The sequence below is a fragment of the Ahaetulla prasina genome, chromosome 1 (genome assembly GCF_028640845.1).
Source record: "Ahaetulla prasina isolate Xishuangbanna chromosome 1, ASM2864084v1, whole genome shotgun sequence".
Lineage (NCBI taxonomy): Eukaryota > Metazoa > Chordata > Lepidosauria > Squamata > Colubridae > Ahaetulla > Ahaetulla prasina.
Window position 1 is genome coordinate 267,915,058 of NC_080539.1, and position 23,979 is coordinate 267,939,036.

At 37.6% G+C, this 23,979-nt stretch overlaps 1 protein-coding gene across 3 annotated transcripts in view; it reads left to right on the plus strand.

Moving 5' to 3' along the window:
- The window catches only part of SERGEF (secretion regulating guanine nucleotide exchange factor), a 91,152-nt gene that overhangs the window by 27,381 nt on the left and 39,792 nt on the right, over nucleotides 1-23,979 (plus strand). For 2 of the 3 annotated variants that reach the window (XM_058158518.1, XM_058158526.1), the window contains one exon: nucleotides 12,028-12,064. In XM_058158518.1, coding sequence (XP_058014501.1) covers nucleotides 12,028-12,064 — 37 coding nt within the window. Of the gene's footprint in view, nucleotides 1-6,950; nucleotides 8,390-12,027; nucleotides 12,065-23,979 lie in introns of those variants that run through there. The other variant, XM_058158536.1, reaches the window with a different exon arrangement.

Below are 23,979 nucleotides of genomic sequence, written 5' to 3' on the forward strand. Positions count from 1 at the left end.
CATATATATGTTTATACACTATATAATCCTTTTTATATGATGTTGTGACAAAAATAAATAAATAAATAAATAAAATAAAGAAGTGTATATAGACTTTCTATGTTCATTATGGACTTAGAGAGTTCTTGTTTTCACTATTAATGAACAGAAGAGAGAAACCTGAATTCCTCCTTAACCGACTGTCGCAAACATAGCTTTAAAAATTCTTCTGTTCGCTGAGAGCACAAACATGAAAAGGCGTATGAAACAGATTTATGAATGTGGCTTTAGCTCATACAGATATAACAGATCCAGTAGTTTTCCACTGATTTTTTTTTAACAAATCAGAACTGTGAATGTGCTACAATGAACTGCACTGCAGGCTGCAGCCCCCGATTGGCATGCTAGAAACATCTTTAGCATACTGCTAAGTAGAGATTGGTGAGGAAACTGGGTCAGAAAACATGCTTACTGTACCTGCAAGAGACTGCGGAGTGTAAGAGCATGGAAACAGGACTGTCCACAGTATGGCACTGTCTTACTAACTATAATGAGAAACGCTGAGAGTTTGCCCTCGTGTATTTTTGGTGATTGCCAAGTGAATGTAGCAATGACAGTTTTGTATATATTTAATTTAATGCCTTGTAAGACATTAATCTATAGTGCTTTGAGGAAGAGTCTCTTATTACTCTATATGTAGCCAATACTACTTCCTACCTAAATACGTAGGCAGGAAGTATGTTTGTATCGAGCATCACTACGTATGTAACATAAAGATGAACTCAGTTAAATCTCCAGTTGTTGCAGTAATGTATGAGATGGATTTTAATCTAGACAAGACAACCTGTGACTCCTTGTGTCATCATTTCAGAGATTTTTCCATATGTAGACAGAGACACAGAAAGATTACAGGGAAGCAACTATATCAGTGGAAACAGGAACAACCTCTGACTTCCTGTTTGCTTCCCCATTGAGTTTCCCTATGTGAAACTGGCAGTGATCATGGGAAATCTTCCCTCCCTCCCTCCCTCCCTCCCTCCCTTCCTTTAAGTGTGTGATGAGCATTTTTTCCCTTCAGCTATGCCATATGACTTCTAGGCAGTATGGATAGCCCTTGTTTAGAGACTGCTTTGCTAAGTGACTGTTTAACTTTTTTTTAACGATAATTGTAATAAAAGTTACAAATACAAAGATAAAACACTAATGCAAACTAAGAAAAATATAAAAAGGAAAGAAAAAATCCAAAAATAAAGTAAAGTCTCCCTGGACAAGGATAAACATTTTCAGTAATCTGGTATTATTCTAGTACAAGGGTGTCCAAACTTGGCCCTTTGAAGAATGGTAGACTTCAACTCCCAGAATTCCCCAGCCAGCATGAGCTATAAACATGAGCAAGTTGCTTGCTGGGGAATTCTGGGAGTTGAAGTCCACCACTCTTCAAGGGGCCAAGTTTGGACATCCCTGCTCTAGTACTTCAACACAAAAACTCTTCTTCCCATATCTCATCCTTTAAGTAAAGGGAAAGGTTCCCCTCGCACATATGTGCTAGTTGTTGCCAACTCTAGGTGGCGGTGCTCATCTCCGTTTCAAAGCTGAAAAGCCAGTGCTGTCAGAAGACGTCTCCGTGGTTATGTGGCCGGCATGACTCAACCCAAAGGCGCATGGAACGCTGTTACCTTCCCACCAAAGGTGGTCCCTATTTTTTCTACTTGCATTTTTACGTGCTTTCGAATCTGCTAGGTTGGCAGAAGCTGGGACAAGTAATGGGAGCTCACCCTGTTACATGGCAGCACTAGGGATTCGAACTGCTGAACTGCTGACCTTTCGATTGACAAGCTCAATGTCCTAGCCCCTGAGCCACCGCGTCCCCGAATCCTTTATTGATAATCAAATCATAAAAAACTTATTCACTCCTAATCAGCAAAAGTCTACTAAGAGCTAGCCAAAATGTTAACAAATAAGTTTTAACTTTAATAAAAAATACCCATTTTGTAATCTAAATCTCCTTCCACTTATGACTGTATGACTGTAACTTTATTGCTTGTATCCTTATGATTTATATTGATATTGGTTGTTTCCTGATGGCTTATTTGTACCCTATGACTATCATTAAGTGTTATACCTTAGAATTCTTGATGAACGTATCTTTTCTTTTATGTACACTGAGAGCATATGCACCAAGACGAATTCCTTGTGTATCCAATCATAGTTGGCCAATAAAAAATTCTATTCTATTCTATTCTATTCTATTCTGTTCTGTTCTGTTCTGTTCTGTTCTGTTCTAGTCTAGTCTAGTCTAGTCTAGTCTAGTCTAGTCTAGTCTATTCTAAACCTATCACTTTCTCAAAGAAATAAAGCCCATTTATAAACAGATTTTTAAAGCTTGTCATTCAGCTGGATAAAAAGAAATTCATTAATAGCTACCAGGAACCACAACATATATATTTTAACTTTGATCAAATAGATCGGGGTGAAATGTAAAAATTTTGCCTACCGGTTCTGTGGGCGTGACTTAATTGATGGACACGGCTTGGTGGTCAGGTGACCAGGTAGGTGTGGCCAATAACAATAACTAATAAAAATAATAAACAAAGTATACAAAACAATAAGAGGTACCAAAAACCAACTTTCACACTTTACACACACACAACACAACACAACTGACTCACACACAATGTAAAAGCAGCTGCACCTCACCCAAAATGGCCCCTGCAACAAGCAGGAACCTCACACAGCCACAAAAAGCTCAAAAACCAACTTACACACACACAACACAACTGACTCATACACACACAAAATGCCACATACAGCTTTGTGAGATCTTGTGTGTTTGTGTAGTTAGAGTGAAACACTACAGAAACACACCAAATCTCAAAGCTGTACAAATATTTTATTTTATTTTATTTTATTTATATTTTTAGATAAAAGCAGCTAAATTTAAAACTTCTTAACTTTAAATTGCTATGTCTAAAAAAAAATAAAACTCCTAAAAAAAACCTCAATTAACTATTTTTTAAAGCCCCCCCATTACTTACCCAATTGAAGGGACAAGGAAGGCATATTGAGTTTCTTACCGATGAGATGGATTACAGGCAAGCAGATTGAGTTGCTAGATGATGCAATTGATTGCAGCAGCCGAAGCAAGGCAAACCCGAAAGAAGCAGCAAGCTACCAAGTTGGCAAGTGGGGAATGGGCGATTGGGTGGGCATGGGCGGGAGGTGGGGAGTAGGGATTTTTGCTACCGGTTCTCCGAACTACCCGCCCCCATTGCTACCAGATTGCCTGATCTGGTTCAGACCAGGAGCATTTCACCCCTGAAATAGATTCACTTTGCAGAGCTTCTGTTTACTTTTAAAAAGCTTAATTTTTAAGCAGTATCCCACAAGCTGATTTCTTATTATTTTTTCTCTATCTCCTTTCAGGAACAATTTGAGTAATTTCTCTTTATCTCCTCTCAGAAACAGTTTTCCTGATTTCACACATTCGTTTTGTAAATCCAAGATTTCCAAGTCACTCTTCTAATTTATTATTTCTACGTCTCCTTTAATTATAAAGACACCAGCTGACTTCATTTGTAAATCCATCCTGGCATCTTTTTCCATGTCATTTTTGTAATCCAGCATATTTTAAAAACTCTAAATCCACATTCGAGTCAGTTTCAGTCTCTGTTTTAATCCAATAAAATCGATTGTTCTTCTGTTATCTTCTGCTGGATGTATCTTCAGAATTCTGAGAAGCTAATCCATGAACTGGCAAAAAAGCAGAGCCATGTTCAGTCTGCCATTGCTATCCTTGGAAGTCTTGCATTCATTCACAATTATGACAGTGATGAAAAACATAATTTTATGGCCAATCCTTTCATTTACAACCTTTGCAGGTTGCACAGTGAAGGAAAGCTTCACTATGTAGTGAAGGACCCAGATTGTTGGGAGCAATATGCTGACTCTGTAAAGTGCTTAGAGAGGTCTGTAAAGCACTGTGAAGTGGTATATAATTTTTTTTTTAAAAAAGGCTGAAGTAAGAACATAAATACAATTTTGGTTTCGCATAACAGCTGCTTCAGTTAACGACTGAGTGGCTGGTCCCAATTGTGGTTGCTAAACAGTTGGATTGAGTTGTTTGCTATATAAATTAAATAAATAAATAAATAAAATAAACGAGAATTACTTATACTGTCTTGTAGCCTTTCTATATGAGGCTGCTAACACCACTAATTCCTCCTCTGAATTCACTCATGGTATGAGGAGGGATTGAGATACATTGAGATGGATAGGGAAGGAAGATGGAAAGATTGCTGGAACTCACAGGAGAAGAAACTGTTCCTGGGGAAACTGAATTGGAAATTTAAGTTTCCTCTCCTCGGAATTAAGACAGGATAGTTTTGGTTTGTGGAGACAACTAAATGGCAGGGAAAATACTATAGAATGCTTTATTGCTTCTTTACAAGCCTCCAGGAGGCTAAAATGTTTTGTAGGCTACTAACCTTTATTGATTTATTTTTTTTAAAGCCGCTCAGAATAGAAAATGTGCCATAGGCCATTGCAATGGTTAATCTGTTTGAAACAAACTTTAAAATATTAACAGCTGAGCTTCTTGCTTTTAGTTTAGCTTAGCGAGGTTTGATAATTGTCTTGGTCTATCAAAATACAGCCCATTTCATAGGCCATGAATGCAGTTTCATTTATTGCTTTGATCTTTCAAATTATTCTGTTTGAAAAGATATGCATCCATACTTAGCTAACATTACGTGTGCTACTACATTATTTATTAACTGAATAAACCAAGACACATTGACAAATGCAAATGTTGTTCTATAGGTATCATATGACCCACAAACATGTAATTTATTTATGCTATTTAATTGTAGAATTTTTATCATGCCCATATCATCTAAGGAGCATTTCCAATGAAGTTTTGATGTTGTTATCCTAGATCATCAGTTCTTAAAATGTTTGATCTAATTATCCCTTTTTCTTAACTCAAATCATGTCAATACCCCCACAAAACCCCCAACAAACCAGAATTTGTTGCAATGCACAAGCATCTTGATGGCAGCAGCTGCAAATTGGATTTTTTACTCAGAAATAAGCAATTACAAATTCCTCCATTATCCCCTGGATGTGCCCAAACTTTACAAAGTTGTGCATTTGTGTGTGTGCATCCATCTATTGTATTATGTTTACTGATAAAAAATTAGAAAGGAGGCAATTTCTTTGACAAAAATTCCTGCTTTCCCTTGGATGATAAACTCAAATTTACCAGGCTGATTTTATTTTGGATTTGAATTAAGTAGAAGGGTTGCTTGAGGAAGAAAATCTCTGCATCTGTATGACTGCAGCAGATAATGCTCCACAATCTTCATATAGCCATTCCTAATAGGCTAGTAACAATTTAATATATGGTAATAGTTCGATTATGTGCCATCAAGTAGTTTCTGACTCCTAGTGACCACATAAATGGATTTTCTCCATGATGATGTCTATGAAGAGTCTCAGTCATCCAGGTCATGGTTGTCCCCAAGGTCCTTTTTCAAGAGGCAAGCTTGTTTTTCCTTGAAAACGTTCCACTTGTCATCCAAGAAGCTTCTGAGTGACTGGTGTAAAATAGGAATATAAATCCTTCCATTTCCAGCATTCCATAAGAACTCAAGAAGCTTCTTGGATTAGAAGTGAAATGTCTTCATGGAAAGAAAGTCCAGTTTCCTCTTGAAAATCTCCAGGATAATCTATTCCTATCCTGTTCTTCCAAGTCTGTACCAACTCCTTGCTGCTGTAATTGAGTCCATCCACTTTGCTGCTTCTCTTCTCTTTCCTTCCACCTTTCCCAGCATTAGAACCTTTTCCAGAGAGCCGGGTCTTTGCATAATGTATCCAAAGCAGGATAGTTTGAGCCTGGTCATTGTGCTTCAAATGAGAATGAATGAATGAATCAAGTGATCCATTGGTTGGTTTTTTTGGATATCCATGGTAATCTCAGGTTTTTCTCCAATTGTAATATAATTGTATATTTTTTTAATGAAATCAACTTGAATATGTACTGATTGAAACTCTTCTGTTGAGTTTGCAAGGAGAAACATTTTGATAATGTATTTTATTTTCATTTGTTGTAAAGCCCATTTATAAGGGAAATTGAAGATTTCTTTTCTGTTCTATTTTCCTTAGGGAGAAAATAATTTTTTAACTCTTCAGAAAAAATATGTGGGTGGAGTGGGAAGTTAGCTTTGCCAATATATGAAATTTCAGCAACTGCTTTACTCTTATAATATTATTTACTCAGAAGTTTCCTCAGAAGTAATCCCATGTTTGGGCTCTCTCTGCAATTTTTAAAGCTCATGGTCAGATTATCGGGATGCGTTTAATCTTACCAGCTTTTGCACAATTTTATACTAATTACCTTCCAGGTAGAAACTGGCTGTGGCTTTGCATATTTGTGAAATAAACTATACCAAGTTTTGGCACCTTTACAGTTTTAAAATAATGAAGCTGCTGGGGGAAGGCCCATATGCATAAATGATTATCAGCTTTCGTGCTCTCCTACTTCCTCCTTTTGGGGGAAGGGGGCTTGAAAAACCAAATGTTACCTTGTCTTTTCATAGGAGCCTGGAGGATTTTAACAGCCTGTAGGAAAGCGCTTGGAATGTGTTCCATGCAGGAGTGTTTCAAACAGACACTAGGTGTCAGCTGATTCATGCAATGCTAGCCAATAATTGGTAAGAGGGTGAAGAGCTGTCCTGATGCATTTTGCTGTGGCTTGGTTGCTATGGAAACTGCTGCTTTTGTACGTGTATTGTGTGTGCAACCGCTCCACCATATGGGTTCTGCTTCACAGACACTGCAGATTATGGAAACATGTTGCCACAATATAGCTCTTAATGGTGTTGCCTGGATCATGAAGAAACTATTCTTTTCGATAGTTAAAAACACAACCAAACAAGCCTCCTCCATGCCTCTTCTCCCTCTATTTTTTGTAGGCTCAGTGCATCTGTTGGCAAGCTGGATCTTACAGGCACCAAAAGGCAGATCCCTGAAGTTGAACAGAAAAGAATGAATGTTGCAATTTTCTTTGTATAAGAAGTTGGTGGCAATGTTTGTGCTCTGGAAACAGTTAAAAGGATTTGAAGAAGCTTTGTGAGGAGAGCCCGTCCTAGCCCAGAGCCCATTAGACCACTTGGACTACACACCAAATCTTCCTCAGTCTAGGGATGATGGGATTGTTATGAAACAGATTTTGAAAACAAGACCAGAAAGGCTGCTCAGAAATACAAATCTGCAGTGGGCTTTGAAACATGACAATTTTGTTAAAATCTCACCATAACACATATTTCTCTTTAAGCCTTATGTTAGCAATTACCAATAATCAGACTGGCATGTATTCATGAAAGGAAAGATACTTTTTAAAAAAAATCCTGCTCATCTTTTAACCTTTTGCAATCAGGGGAATTTCTCAGTGGGGCGAGTATTTCCACATAGAATTAACTCATGTGCTTGTATGTGCCTATAGCTATCAGTAATCCTAATTTAAAGGAAAGTAACTATGAGTTCTTCTGAGGTTTTTGGCTAGGAATACATTGGTTTTTTTTTGCCTAAATACTGCAAAACTCTTGGCTGTTGGCCAGCTCTATGCCAGTCTGGCTATTCAACATCCATACTTCCTATTGAATAAGCTTGGTTTGAGCAGCTGTTTTAAGTCATGCAGCTTTCTATATATAATCTTTGTCTGTGAGTCTAGTAAACCAAATCATGGCCAGAATAATTATACCCACCATCTGATTCTTGCTTATCCTAAAGAGACAATACAGTGCAAGAAAGAAGTCAATAGGATGCTGTCAAAAGCAAAAGGAAAACTTTTAAAGGTGTCACTGTATATACCATATTTAAAATAAGATTTGAAGCCAATAATTATAATAGCTGCAATAATTTAACAGTTGCTCTAGGATAGTGATGGTGAACCTTTTCGGCATGGAGTGCCGCAAATATCACGTGAAAACATCCTGTGTGCATGTGCGCACGCTCACTGGGGCTGGGCTCCAGAAAAGCCGAACTTCCAGGTTCTAGCACGCATGCGCGCCTGTTGGCTGGCACGCAAGCACAGGCTAGTTTGCGGCACTGCTGTACACGCAAAAGACAGCTGATCGTCACATGCGCACGCACACCAGAAACCCAGAAGACAAAGGCAAGGCTGCACATGTTGGGTGACATGGCTTCGCGTGCCACTTTGGGCATGCGTGGCATAGGTTTGCTGTCACGGCTCTAGGATAAACTGTCTTTTGTCAACATCCTGTATACAGATTTTCCATAGGATGACCAAAACGTGTAAGTTATGGGTCTCAGAAAAATGAATGATATGTAATAATATTTTGTTTTATTCTATTCATACAAGCTAACAATAACTAAGTTGCTTGGATAGTGATATGGGGGGGCATATAAATTTAATAATAAAAAATAAACTGTGACCGTCTTAATATTATGTAACATTACTATGATGTAATGTTAAATTGAAAAATGAAAATAAAAATGAAACATGTTATTTACAAGCAAAACACTTAAAAAATTGATGAAATTGTTCATTGGACTCTTCCTTGTTTTCTTATTTGGATTTATTTGGACTGGGATGGGAAATCCAATGCTGTAAAAGATATGTAGATTTATGCTTCTATCATTGCAAGATCCAAGACCAGAGTTTAGTCTTCCTAGTTTTTGGATACCTTGGACAGTTCTTTCAGAGCAATTGAAGAAATACTCTGTTGTAGAAATGTTGCGTCCTCTGACACACGCTGCGGTGACGCGGACTTTTCCCCCTATTGGACCAAACGTGGAGTTGCCTCGGTGGGAGAATAAAGCCCCGCCATTGGCTAAAGGGTCTGACAGCTGCTATATAGAAAGAGCTGTCAGACACAGAAAGTAGTTGCTGGTTCCTGAGTTGCCCTGTTAGCGCTGTTCATTGTTGAGCCAAAAAAGGCTTTTGCATTCTGTGCTCCTGTGTCGCCTCAGTTCTTGGTCCCCCTTGTTCTCCCTACAGAGCAAGAAAAGTAGATTATTTTATTTTACTCATAGAAAAAAATATCAGAGTTTCACAATCTTGCAGCTGTAGGGCAGCCCACACCTAAATGTCTTATCTCCACCAGAATGGATCTTGGCAACTGAAGAAATATCAATGCTTCACATTCTTTCCGTGATGAAAATAAAATTTACCTCAGCTCTTGAATTGATCATCTCTCTCTTGAATCCCTCTAACATGCCTATATCTCTGTGCAAGGTGAAAAAAGAAATGAAAATACTTTTGGTGGTTATCCAGTAGACAGAGTAATAGAAAATTAGACAGCAAAGACGGATTGAGAAAAAAAATGAGAGTGAGGAAATGAAAAAAACAAACAAACTACAATGTCAAAAAAGGCTAAAGTTTATAATCTTTTCCTTGTAGCTGTAAGGAAAAAATATGTAGAACAAGCAAGTATCTTATTATGCTAGACATAAAAAGCTCAGTAGGCTCAGATGGAATAAGCATAGTAGCAAAACTAAAAAACAGGTTTAATCCCTCAAGATGTTTTAAGTATTTTTTCCATTGTCTATGGAGATATTCAGTCATCCAGGTCATGGCTGTCCAAAGGTGCTTTTTCAAAAAGCAACTGGACTTGCTTTGTTTTTGCTTGAAAGACGTTTTACTTCTCATACATAAGCTTCTTTGATTCTGACTGAATGGTGGAGGATGGAAGAATTTATATTTCTTGCAGTCATCTGGTCATTAACACTTTTTCTGAGAGTTGTCGAGCCCACTTGGAGGTTTGCCTCATGGTCACTTGAATAGTGATTTTGAAACAGGGAAAATTCCTCTGGATGCCATCAGGTACTTTAATAAGAAAAAATGCAGGAAATCTGATAAAATGTTGATTATTCTCACAGGCCATCCTTCTCAATATAGGTAACATTCTATGTTTTTTCACTTCCTTAATGTTGTCTGAAAAGGACAGAATATGGAGCATTTTCTTTCCATCCCTGTCCATCAAGTATTTTAGTGGTTTATATTCTTTTTGCAACAGATCATTTTTCAGTGGAAATCTGAGGAATTTCACAAGTGACTGAGATTTATTAACTGCTTTAAAAGGAAAACACACAAAGTATGTTTTATCTATTTAATTGTTTATTTACTCATAGATAGTCTTTGACTTAGTCCAAACTTGAGCCCAAAATTTGCGTTACTAAGCAAAACAGTTGTTAAGTGAGTTTTACAAGCTTTCTTGCCACAGATGTTAGGTGAATCACTGCATTTTTAAAGTTAGTAACACTAAATCAGTAACACCAACTTAGCAGCAGTTGTAAGTGAATCTGGCTTTCCCATTGACTTGACTTGTCAGAAGATTGCAAAAGGTGAGCATATGACCCTGGGACACTGCAACTGTCATATATACATGCCAGTTGCCAAGCCTCTGAATTTTGAACATGTGACCAGGTGATGCTGCAATGGTTGTAACTGTGGAAAATGGTCACAAGTCACATTTTTCAGCACCTCTGAAACTTTGAATGGCCATTAAATGAATATTGTAAGTCAAGGACTACCTATACCCGTGATGGTGAACCTATGGCACGCGTGCCACAGGTGGCATGCGGAGCCATATCTGTGGGCACGTGAGATGTTGCCCTAGCTCAGTTCCAGTGGGCTTGTGCGTGCCAGCCAGCTGATTTTTGGCTGACCCTGCCCATGCCGCCCCTCCCCTCCCAGGAGTCTCCACATGGTCCATTTTGGATGCCAGGTAAATACAGGGCTTGCGCGGAGGCTCTGGGAGGGTGTTTTTGGCCTCCGGAGGGCCTCCGGGTGGGGAGGCCGTTTCCGTCCTCCCCAGGCACCAAGAAAGCCTCTGGACCATGGGGAGGGCAAACACAGGCCTATCGGGCCCACCGAAAGTCGGGAAACAGGCTGTTTCCGGCCTTCGGAGGTTTCAGGGAAGCCTGCTAGGCCCAAAACTGGGCACAGTGTGTATATGTTGTGTGTGCATGCATGGGGAGCGGGGGGTTATCATATAGATATATGCATGGGGGGTGTGAGGCACATGGAGACATTGAATGTTGGGTGTCAGCATGCATGCACGTGACCTCCCCGTGTTTCACCTCACTATTGAACAAAATTCAAAGTGCTGTTTTTAACCTATAAGGCCTCAAATGGCTTCACTTGTAGGTACTATTGGATAAACTCATGAGAGGATCAACATCATGAAAGAAATTAGTGGTAGTCCCCAGGGGTGAAATGCTTCCTGTTTGGACTGTTTCATGCGATCTGGTAGTGATTGTGGCCGCTGGTTCAGCGATCCAGTAGTGATGGCAGAACAAAGCTCCGCCCACCTGCCCGGGTGTCATTACAAAGCTCCGCCCACCTGCCTGGGTGTTTTTTACCTTCTGTGCATGCGCCGTTTTGCGCATGCTACGCATGTATGTGTACTTCCAAGCTGGTAAGGAAGGTAAGTCGATTTCACCCCTGGTAGTCCCTCATTGTCAAAGATGAAGGAAGCAGATGACATTGGTAAAGACAGAGTTGTTTTAGAAAGTTTTAGGGGAATGACAAAGTAAGTGTGGTTGGTCAGTTTTTGCAATTTATTAATTTTGTCATATTTAAAATAGTTATGCATTATGGTTAGTTAATGTTAACTATCAAGAATCTCATATGTAATTAATGTGGCCTACAAAATTGATAAACTTTAAGAACTGTATATATAAAAGCATATATTTAAAATATATGAAGATATATATCTGTCTATTTATTTGTTTGCACTCATTATGAAGCACTTTCCTGAAAACTTCCTTGGTTGCGACTTTGTAGACAGATAAAAGAAAATATTATTTTATACATTGTGCGGTATTGCCCCTGAGATTGGACTTCTTTACAAAAAGAATTGGATTACCTGTGATATAATTGCTATATATCATCCCCAAGATGAGAGGCAGTATGACTTTCAAGACCAAGTTTATTTTTTATCAAATATTTTAAAGTTGTGTATTTGGAATGCATTCTCTTGTTTAGTATTTCAGTTTACTATTCTATTATCATTTGTTTTGCAGATTGCATGTGGTTCAGAGCACAATCTAGCAATAGTTGGTAAGTAGTATGATATTGTTTATTAAACGTTCTGAAGTCTTCCTCTTTCAGTTGTATGCAAATTGTAGACCAAATTATTTAGAAAGTATTCTAAGGTATATATTCTGGAACGAATGAAAATTAAAAAAGTAGAAAAGAATGAAAAAGGGATAGAAAGTGCAGAAAAGAAAACATAAATAGAACAGAAAGAGAAATAATATAGTAAATTTTGACTTCCCCCTTCATTACAACAAATGCAAACGTTCTCTGAGAATACAACAAACAATCATTTCTTCCTATATCTCATCTTTTTTCTATAAACATATATATTCTTCCCTTTTATATATTCCTCCCCTTTACATTTACAAAGTAATTTATCACGTATTCTAAAAATACAGCAAAAACTATCTTTTTCCAGACCTTTAGAGTTTCGTCATTCAGTCCTTGTCAGCAAAAAGCCATTAAAGTTTGGGCTACCAGAAATACTTAATTAAATAAACAAACTTTGTATTATTTCTGTTTGGTGTTAACAATCTTGATATTTAAAAACTTTAAATAATGTCTCAGAACATGATTTCTTTTTTTCTTTTTGTCTCTTCTCTGAAAATCCTTTAACAAATATCTTTTATCAATCCAAAATAAGAACGTTTTCCCAGTCATTCTTCTAGTTTGTTATTTGTATATCCTTTTAATTATTAAAAGGATATCAGCCATTTCATTTATATATCCACTATAACATCTTTTTTCCATATAAATCTTATAACTCATCATTATTAAATCTGAGGGAGATGGGTGGTTAAGAAATATGAAATATTAAACAAACAAACAAATCCAGGTTTGAATTCACCTCAGTCTGGGTGTTATCCAGTAAAAATTGTCCCTCTTTAATAACCTCATTTAAATCCTGTTTTTCCATAACAGACAATTTTAAGATTAACTTCTGAATCCATTCTTCCCAAATAGCCTTGAATTCATCCAGAATTAAAATGTTTTGCTGCATTCTGTATTAGTGATTTGAATTTATATGTTCTTTATTTATAATCTATTAATTCCTCCTAGTTCCTTCTAGTTTCAAACCTTCAAACTCCTATCTTTTTCTGTTCTTTTCTAAACCACATTTTCCCATGAAAAGGTTTCTTATAATTAATTTCAAAATGTTTTCAAATCTTTCTGGACCCTTAATCTGTTAATAACTTTCTGAAATCAAGATTCTAATCATCCTTTTATTGTTTATCCCCTCCTTTTAAAGCCTTAATCTTGTCCTTAGTGCTTCTTTATTCAAGGATTGAAGGAAACTCAACATTGTAAAGATTCTTAATAGATTCTTAATTCTGTCAAGGAACAGAAGTGCTGATTTACTATCAGCTTATCAGATACTTAGGAGCCATGGGCTTGGCAGCACAAGGAAACCACAGCCAATTGCCAGCCATTAACACACCAATCAACCAATAGGAAGGCACCACATAAATACGACTCACAGAATAGCTTAAGCATATATCCCGGTAGAGAGAAGTTCTCTGAAGATGGGCTCCAGCACAAGTCTGAAAGCTTGGAAGTCTGGTGACCAACCCAGATTTGATCTTGCAACATTATCTTGGGATATGTATATTTGCCTTCATTCATGAGGTCCTTAATAGTTGAAATGCAATTAAAATATAATTTCAAAAGTGATAAAGAAATGAGGCTCAACTAAGCTTATTGTCCATATACACTACTATGTTAATGTCTATGAGTTTGATGGAACTCCCTTGACTCTCAGCCGCTTCAATCATGAGTTCACAGGAAAAACTTTAGTTCCTGCAATCCACTTACAAGGAGCAGCTGTCCAGAGTGCCTATGTGCAATTTCATGATCTCTCCTTTTTCTGGAGAGATTGAAAGTGGCCAGAATTTGCCTTCTGGACATTGATTTCTGAGGCAACATCATCTCAAGGATATTCGGCACATCATGTCCTCACCAGAAGTAATTGGAATTGTTGGTGAAATTCTAACTCTAGCAAAGCTTTGGGCTACAAATCCCAAATAATACAATTAATAATTTCTCACATACAGACAAAAACCTGTTGTTTCCAGTGCTTGCAATCGCAGTGATTTCCCACTTAATGCTCTATTAGTGGCAAGATCTTTTCACCCAGCACAGAGCATTTGTGTACAGCAAGGAAGCACAGCATGTCCTTGTATTACTTTTATCAATTATACATGATAAATTCTGCTTTGACTAAGACTACATTGTATGAGCTTCCTGAAAGATCAGCATGGCAGCATGTTAACAACTCCTCCTTTCTCCTAGCTGTCCTAATCCTATCCATAGTTTGCTTAAAGGGTACTTAGCAGGAATTCTTCCTAACAACCAAACACTATTCCTTAGGTCTAGCATTTATTTCACTGTGCCATCAAGATTTATATGCTTGAGTAAGAGATAGACATAACGATTCAATGGTTTATTGTCAAAATCCTTGTTCAGTGGTATTATAATAATACATTCTAATTTAGGCAGCAGCCAAATTTATTCTACAAGTGAAAACTAAGTAAAACAGACATATAATAAAATAGATGAGAAATATCAGTACAAAATAAAACATAGCTAGCAGGGAATTATGTCATAAAACATAGCTATCAGGAAGGATTGATATAGATACAGGGGATCTTAGCTGATATGCAGATTTAAACAAATATAAATATGCATAATTAATATTTACCATACGTTTGCTAACTGCAATAATTAAAAGAAAAGAAATTCTCTAGAGAAAAAAATGGATATTTGCATAGTGTCATTCCTTTGTAGTGAAAATATAATCAACCAAATCTTTGGAATTTTTGCCAAGTACAGTTTACAATGAAAAGGCACATTTTAAAATTAATGTATTTTATGTAGATGCAGGATCTAACAATAAACCTATTTTTATACTTACTCTGCTTTCATACTCTCACAGAGGGAAGTTTTACTAGTCACAGTAAATAATTTTGCTTTTAAGAATGTAAGCGTTTATGGTTGATTAAATTATCATAAAAAAGAGATTGAGAAATATTGAACTATAAATTAAACAGATAAAAAAAAGTTTATCTAGGCACTGATAAGCAAGTTTTCTATATTAATGGAATGCAGTTTTACTTGGAACAGCTTAGAATTTTGCAACAATACCTTGCAACAATAATCTTACAAAGCCTTGGAATTTAGATATCACCTAAATAATTTAATATGCTGGGCTCCTATAAACAAGTTAGGAGGTATTAACATGCTTCTTGTTCAGGAAGATCTAACTATCAGAACTTATATATGTATATGTTTACTGAAAGGAAAATTTGAAATAAACCAAATGTATATGCAGACATTAATCAGATATTTGAAAACGCCCAGCAAGCTCTGACTTTCAATCATTATCTCCAATATGTCAGTGGCGGAACAATGACAATGTATCACTGTCAGGTAATTATAAGAGATAGCCTATTACAGCTTTTCCCTCCATAATAAACATTTTGTACTGTCTATAATTTATGAGTGGGGTGATTTTACTGTCCGGAATGGTATAGGGCAGTGGTGGGTTTCAAATTTTTTTACTACCAGTTCTGTGGGTGTGGTTTGGTGGGTGTGGCAGGGGAAGGATACTGTAAAATCTCCATTCCCACCCCACTCCAGGGGAAGGTTACTGCAAAATTCCCATTTCCTCCTGATCAGCTGGAACTCAGAAGACAGAGAATAGATGGGGGTGGGGCCAGTCAGAATTTTTACTACCGGTTCTCAGAACTACTCAAAATTTCTGCTACCGGTTCTCCAGAACTGGTCAGAACCTGCTGAAACCCACCTCTGGTATAGGGTCTCTTGCTTGAACAAGGAGTTGGACTAGGAAACCTTCCAGGTCCCTTCCAACTATGCTATTCTGTTATTCTGTTACTTGAATCACATTTTCTGATTTTGATGGAAATTGCTGAGAAGGTAAATCATGATAGATTTGCCCTGTTATACAGTTCTTCCCTATGTTCACCTGTCCTGGAAAGTTGAGATCCTTATATAGAAGCTTATTTAAAAACATAAATAACATAAAAATGGGATGAAGAAAAGCTGGTCTATGTTCTAATAACTCTGCTTCTCAGGGCATCTGAGAAAGCTGAATTGCCAGAACAGTTGAGGTCACAAAGCTATCATCAGATGAATTTTAGATTTGTCTGAACCAGGGGGTGAAATCCAGCAAGTTCTGACAGATTCTGGAGAACCGGTAGCAGAAATTTTGAGTAGTTCGGAGAACTGGCAAATGCCACCTCTGGCTGGCCCCAGAGTGGGGTGGGAATGGAGATTTGCAGTATCCTCCTGGAGTGGGGCGGGAATGGAGATTTTGCAGTATCCTTCCCCTTCCATGCCCACCAAGCCACACCACGCCCACCACGCCACACCCACAGAACCGGTAGTAAAATAATTTGGATTTCACCACTGGTCTAAACCCAATGGATACATTCAGACTACTTTACTGGGTTCAGAGAACACCCTTAAATATGATGCTGCCTTCACATTTTGCATGAATCTACCTGTTCCGGCATAGGAAGTGAAGGTAAGAAAATAATTGCTTGGCGTGGTGAAAATACAGATCAGTGATTAAGTGCATAATCAATTTAAGGATTAAGGATGAACTGTTGAACGGTCTAAATAACTGTTTCCAAAACCTAACAACTTCGAGAAGTATAGACTAAGTTCAAACCCCAGAGTACAAGGATTTCTTACAGTAATTCCTCCAGTAATTGGGACTGGTGTTAAATAAAATCTTTTGAACTGTAGTTGTCTTGCATCTTTATAGAACTGAGCTTGGGTGTGGCAAAATAGTTTTTTTTTTTAATCGAGGAAATTACAATATCTTCATGTGTTATGTATTGTATGTAGTCATACAATCAATAAGAAAACAATAGGAGTCCAAGTGGTAGGCTTAAATTGCCCTAAACTAATCATAGTTTATTCATGAAGTTGTTTGCAAATCACATTAAGCAAAAGACATGCAACCTACATGATGACTTAACGTGAGATGAAAAGTGTAGTGCATAGATATTCTTCTGATTATAGTTTGTGGTAATATAAACAGATGATAGCCACCATGAGCAGAAGCAGAAGGCTGCTTCTCTTCCCATTTGGTTTGACAAATTTTCCACACAGCATTTTAAAAGACAAACCTCTATTGTCACCAGCTGAGGTTTATCTTTTTCAAATTTTATGTGTTTAAACCTTTGGGGAGAAATTTTGTAGAAAGTGGCCGGAAGGAAAGTGTAAGATACCTTTATATTTCATAGTATAAAGCAGAACAGGACACTTACCTGGTTGAGGCACCTCTTTTAATTATATAGCAAATATAATGTTATTCAGCCCTCTTAGTCACTAGAGGAATATCAATGGCATTTTTTTCTGAGACAGAAGCATAAACAAATTTTGTCACAAATCCTGCTTTGTGGGTGTTTTGCTTTTGACAGATCCCTGGTGGGACAGTTGCTACTAGGCACAAAGAACAGCTCGTGTTTATCAGAATTCTGATTTACTTTTCAAAATGAATGATGAAGTGATAGGAGTTCAAGCTCTTCCTCTATAAAAATGCCATGTAAGCTCAGACAAGTACTGGCCCTTCTCCAAAGGCTTTCTGTCTTATAAATAATCATACCAGAAAGCTTTTCAGGAAAAGTTGTTCCTGGATTAAGAATTGCAGTGTATGTGTGTGTGTGTAGATAAAATATGTGTTTTGTATTTTATACATAAAATATAATATATATATATATGATCCCTAACCACTCTAGTCCAACTAGTCTCATCCTGGTCTACACATAAGCTTTTTAGCCATTCTTTTTCTGGATATTCTGCTAGTCCTGTTTTGGTTTTTTGGTTTTCTACTAACCATGTGAGATAGAAAAGTTCAAATGGATCTACAATCTTCAAAAATATAACTTGTTTCTGTACTGTACCAGGTTTCTTTTAGAAAGCAATGCTTTGAAAATGGAAATAAATTGACTTTTATAAAATCCAAATATAGCTGGGATACTATAGGGCTGACAACATTAAAAAGAACTAGTGGCCTGTGGACAAATGAAACATTTGAACTTGCAGCATGCTCCAATTCACTGTAACAAATGCTGAATTGGTCTTGAACAAAAATAAGTTAAAATTAAAAAGAATGAATGAGAAAATGGTTATAAGCCTGGACTGTAATTCTGTTTCTCTACTTTCCCTCTCCTCCTTGAAAAGTTATTAGAATACAATCTAACAATTGATGTATCTCGAGATGATTTTCAACAGTTCATATTCTAGTAGAAAATAATAGTAATTATTGTTAATGTTGATAATATCATTTTACTTCTTATTTCAAGTAGGGGAATCTCTCAGATTCATGATGGTAATTCATCTCCTAAATATTTCGACATCCAGTTTGATTAGTTGGAAGAAATGGGAAAAGCAGAATGAGAAATCTAGGCACTCTATAATGACATAGGCAGTTAGAACAAGTGTTCTTCCAGACTGTATGTTCAGCCATCACTTTGTTAGATCCAGGTCCCTCTTCGTTGGTCCAGATTGTGTCTGAGAGTTAACCATGCAGTAATATTTACTTTTTTGAGGGTGGGGGTTGTCCCTTCAGCTTTGAAGGATGCTGTAGTGTGCTCCCTCATCAAGAGACTATTGTTGGACACAATTATTTTAGGTAATTTCCATCCACATCCTACCTTCCCTTTTGAGAGCAGTTTGTTGAGAAGGTGGTTGGCTTTAGCTCCAAAAGATCATGAAGGACAGAGATTATTTGGACCCATTTTGGTTAAATTTCAAGCTGGATCATTATATGGAGATAACATTAGCCACACTTGTGAATGATTTGAGGTGGAAATGCATTGGAAATTGTGCATTCATCCTCATGTTCCTTGATCTCTCAGTGACTTTCTGTACTGTCAATCACAGTATCCTTCTGGACTAGCTGCAAGGCCTGAGAGTGGGAGGAACCATTTTATGGTGTTTCTTTTTTCCTGGCTAACACTATCCCTTGAGTATCTTAATGACATTCAGGAAGCTATTAAAATTTGGGTTTTCTCCTAGGCTTTGTGGCTGAGTGAAGGGAGCCTGTATTACAAGATACATCTGGTTATATCTTATTTTTAAGGTTGCTTGTAATTTATTTTTTGTTTTTGCAGTTTTTTTTTAACTTTAAAGCTTCACTTTAAACTTCACTGGGAGTTTGGTGGCCTATAGTAAATTGTAATAAAATGAATAAAATGAAGACTATAGGAACAGCAACAACAATAATAAATTATTCATTATTTGTATTATTATTGAATTAAATTATTCAAACAAGTGCAGTCAAGGGCAGATCTGAAAAAAATCATCACATGATTCAAAGTGCAGATTGTGCAAAGAAACAGAAGAAACAGTAGATTGTACACTCATCTTGTGCAAGAAAATTGCACAAACTGACAGTGACCAAAAAGATTTCACTGGCCTATCTGTAAGAATTATCATGTGCCGATAATGAAAAATTGGTGGGAACATAGAGTTGAAAAGATAATCGAAAATGAGTACATTACAATACTGGATTTGTATTGGTATTTGTATTGTGGATTTGTATTGTGGATTTCTGAACACAATCTGATAAAATCTTGTCTCATAGCATACCAGATTTAACTATGGTTGAAAAGAAGAAAGTTTGGATAATAGATATGTCAATACCAGGGCATAGTAGAATAGAAAACAAAGAATTGGAGAACACGAAGTATCAAGGTTTGAAAATCAAAAATGAAAGGTTATGGCATAAACCCACCAGGGTGGTTGTGGTAGTTATTGGCATGCTGGGTGGCCGTACCAAAAAGTCTTGCACTGCACTCAGTAAATTGGCACATTGACAAAATTTCCATTTGTCAATTATAAAAAGCCACAGTGCTTGGATTCACACATATGCTATGCTGATATATTATGACATCCTAGGTTCTTGGGAAGAATTTGATGTGTTTGAATTTGATGTGCTAAAGAACTATGATTCCACATTTTTGTATACATAATAATAATAATAAATACTAATGTGGAATGGTCCCTTATTTTTATGGTTATGTAACATCTCTGTCCTGGCTTGTATCCCACATACTATTATCTTTTTCCCCCTTTCTTTTAAAGTTTGTTCTAATATGCCTGCTACTGAATCCCATTGGACACATCTTCAGTCACTTTTATTTCTTTGTGTATAGATGTAACATTTTTTTGTTTTCTGATAATCTGATCCTCTATTCTCAGCTCCGTGTTAAAACATTTTCCCCAAATAACCCTAAAAGGCTATTTTTGATTGACAGAAAATCACAGCCAGGACAGAGCTTTTGTTTTAATTGTTTTAAAAAGCAGTTTAGTTAAGGTTTGGAACTCTAGGCAGTTTCATAACTCAAAGTTATTAGATGATTATTTTCTGGACTAGGGCAATTTTCAGTAATATTGTAAACACATTAGCAATAACAATAGCGCTTAGATTTACATACCACTTCACAGTGCTTTACAGTCTCTCTAAGTGGTTTACAGAGTCAGCATATGCTCCCAACATTGTTTGATATGGGCAGAAGTATTTGAGAAGCCACATCCAAGACTTGAGTCTTTCCCAAATTAGTACCCTTGAAATGTGTTTGGACCGTAATTATTTATTTATTTGAATACCACTTTTATTATTTTTACAAATAACTCAAGGCATCAAAACATATTCAACACCTTCCTCTTATTTTCCCCACAAAAACAACCCCGTGATACTTGTCGTGTCCCACTCCTCCGCTGACGGCCGGGTCAGGGAAATCCGAATCAGGCGTGCTTCTGCAGCTCTGCCAAAGTCCTAGCAAAGTCCTCAGGGCAGGCAGGAGACCAGAAAGTGACTTCAGCAAGATATGTTTAGACTTTGTCTGACTCAGAGAATGCCAGAAAGCAGGTCCTTTATATAGGCCATGGGGTGTGGCTCTATGACTCAGCACTTATACAGGCCTGCCCCTCCCTTCCTTCTGTTGCCTCCGTCTATCAAGTCTTCTGACGCGAGGGTCACTCCAGTCTGCAGCTGTTGGCAATTGACCTCCCTCAGGCTCACATGCTGTGGAGGAGGGGGAGGGGTCTAGTTGCTCCGTTTGCCTGGGCATGGAGCCAGAGCTGGGGGATGGAGATACTTCCTCCTCTTCAGCCTGTCTGGGCATGGAGCCAGGGCTGGGGCCGGGAGGCATACTAGGACATTCCTCCGTGTTCGGAAGCAGATAAGAAGGCCCCGGCTGTGGTGAGATCGGACGAGACACAACAATACTACTCATTGCCATTCGAGATAGATCAGAGGAAGAGCCAGTACCAAGGCAATGGTCAGATAAGAGGAGCTTGAGCCCAGTCAAGAAAACTTGAGAATACATCTCAGACAAGCCCCTCCTTAGTTCACAGGAGGATAAAGTAAAGAATGGTGAAGCCAGTGATGGGTTTCTACCGGTTTGCCCTGGTTTGGGCGAATCAGTAGCAGTGGCGGTGGGAGGCTTCGCCCACCAACCCGGATGTCATCACGGATGCTCTGTGCATGCGCAGAAGCGCTGCGTGCGAGCTCACAGTTCCGAAGCTGTAGCGAAAGTGAGTGAAACCCACTACTGGGAAGCACATTTAGATTTGCAAGATTCTGTTACTACAGCTGTTATAATAAAGATGTTTATGACCTATATTTCTTAGCCTAGCCTACTTTGTTGGCTAGGCTAAGGCTTTGTTAGAATGTATATTTTTATAAATATTATTAGGCTACATTGTTGTTATATAATTTCATTTATACAATGAAGGCTTCTCTGGTTTCTGGATCATAGCGTTTTGTGAATTTCTCAAAACTGCCAAGAAGAGGTTCCAGACCATCCTAAATATATTGGAAGAAAGGGAGGATTCAATCCTCTGATGGAAGCTGTCTCCCCCCCCCCCCCGTACTTGTTTGTAATTATTTCCTGATTCGATATCCTCACAGTTTAAGTTCTGTCTTCATAAACTAAAAATATCTTCAAGTATAAATTATGAAAATCACAGCTGGCACATGGTAATCTTAGCTGCATTCAGCATGGTGCATCCTGAACTCTACTGGCCCAAGCTCAAGAAGAGCAGATTGTTTATTTTTCCTTAGGGCAACCATGATTTGGGCACAATAAACAAAATTGCTGAAATCTACATGGCTTAATTTACAATAAGCAATATTTCATAACTTACCCCTTAATATATCCTCCATAATTTCTGATGCAACTTATAAAATACATGGCAGAATAAAGATATTAATCACTATCCAAATTAGACATAGTCATAAACTGAATTATCCTTACCTATTTTATTAGGAAGGTAGTATAAAACTGCCTGTTCTTATATGTGAAAACATATCTGTTCTCCGGATAGACTGGCAAAATCATATTATCTCTACCTAGTACAGGGGTGTTAAACTCAAGGCCCGGGGCCCGGATCTGGCCTGCGGGGTGCTTAGATCTGAGCCATGGGGCCACCCTGGAAACAGTGAAGGACAGGCCTATAGTGCTTCTGCCAGAGAAAACAGAGCTCTTGAGGGCTTCATGTGTCCCTCCTGAGCTCCGTTTTTGCTGGCAGAGGGATGAAGGAGGCCGTCACAGCTGAAATGGATCTCAAGAGCCTGTTTTCACTGGCAGAGCACTTGGGCCACCACAGGCACTCTCGACATGAGGGACATCGAGCTGGCCACCCCTACCTTAGCCACACCCAACCTGGCCCCCCAAGGTCAAACACAACCTTGATGTGGCCCTCAATAAAATCGAGTTTGACACCCCTGACTAAGTATGGTCATTGGAATTACAACCTAATATGTTTGCAGGAAGCCAAGTTGTTAAAGAGATTCTAAAATCTATTTTTTCTTATATTCATTCATAGTTAATAAATAGGTTTTGTAGTAAAATCAAATAATCACTAGCACTTTTTTGCAGTTAGACAAAGAACATGTCTAGGATGTATATGTAGTGTTTGGATGTTTTTAATTCAATAGACATTATGTGTTCATGACTTGAAATCAATGTGTTCAAATAGACCTAAAGAGAAAATTGATGAAAAAAGGGAGTAGTAACTCAAGTAAGGAGATAGGAAGGGAGCACCTTGCTAACAATGAATGAGCTTATGATTCAAATCAATGGCATCAAGTATTTTGAAGGAGATTGCAGATGTCACTTTGAGCCTCTTTCATAAATTTTGAGAAATAGAAGATAGATGCAGTGGCAGAGTATAGGATAAGAATAAAAGTTGTTCCTATCTTCAAAAAGGGTAAAAAAAAGAGAACATGGTTAATTAAAGATTAGTTAGCTTGATGCTGATGCCAGACAAAACTCTGGACCAAATTATTAAATAGTGATTATTAGAAAAGAATGCATTGCTTAATAGGCATTAGCATGGCTTTATAAATGGTAAATCATGCTAAACAAAACTGTTTTTTTTTTGATGGAGGGACAAGTTCAATTATCATGAGATTGTAAGGTAGACAGTATACCTTGACTTCAACAAAGTTCACATAAAAATTTTCAGACCTGTCAAAAATATGGTTTGGATACCATTACATAGATGTTCAATAAATAAACATCAGTGATTTTTATTTGGACTGGAGGAAAGTATACAGTGGTGTGGCCAGGTTTCTTTTCACAGCTGTATGATGTTCAACATACTTATAAGTGGTTTGATGGGAGGTTTGAAAATATGATTCTGAAAATTTTAGTAAGGTAGATAGAAATACCTTAGAAGACGGTATCTAGATACAGGAAGATGTTGGCAAACGGTAGGTAAAAATAGCAACATGAATTTCATCAAATGCAAGGTCCTACATTTGGGGAGGAAAGAACAAGAATTGGGAGTCCATATTGGGCAGCAGGCTATGTGAAAAGAACTCAGATGTCTTCTGCAACACAAGCTGTACGTGAACCATGTATGATCTGATTGCAAAAAAAATAATAATTCTACTA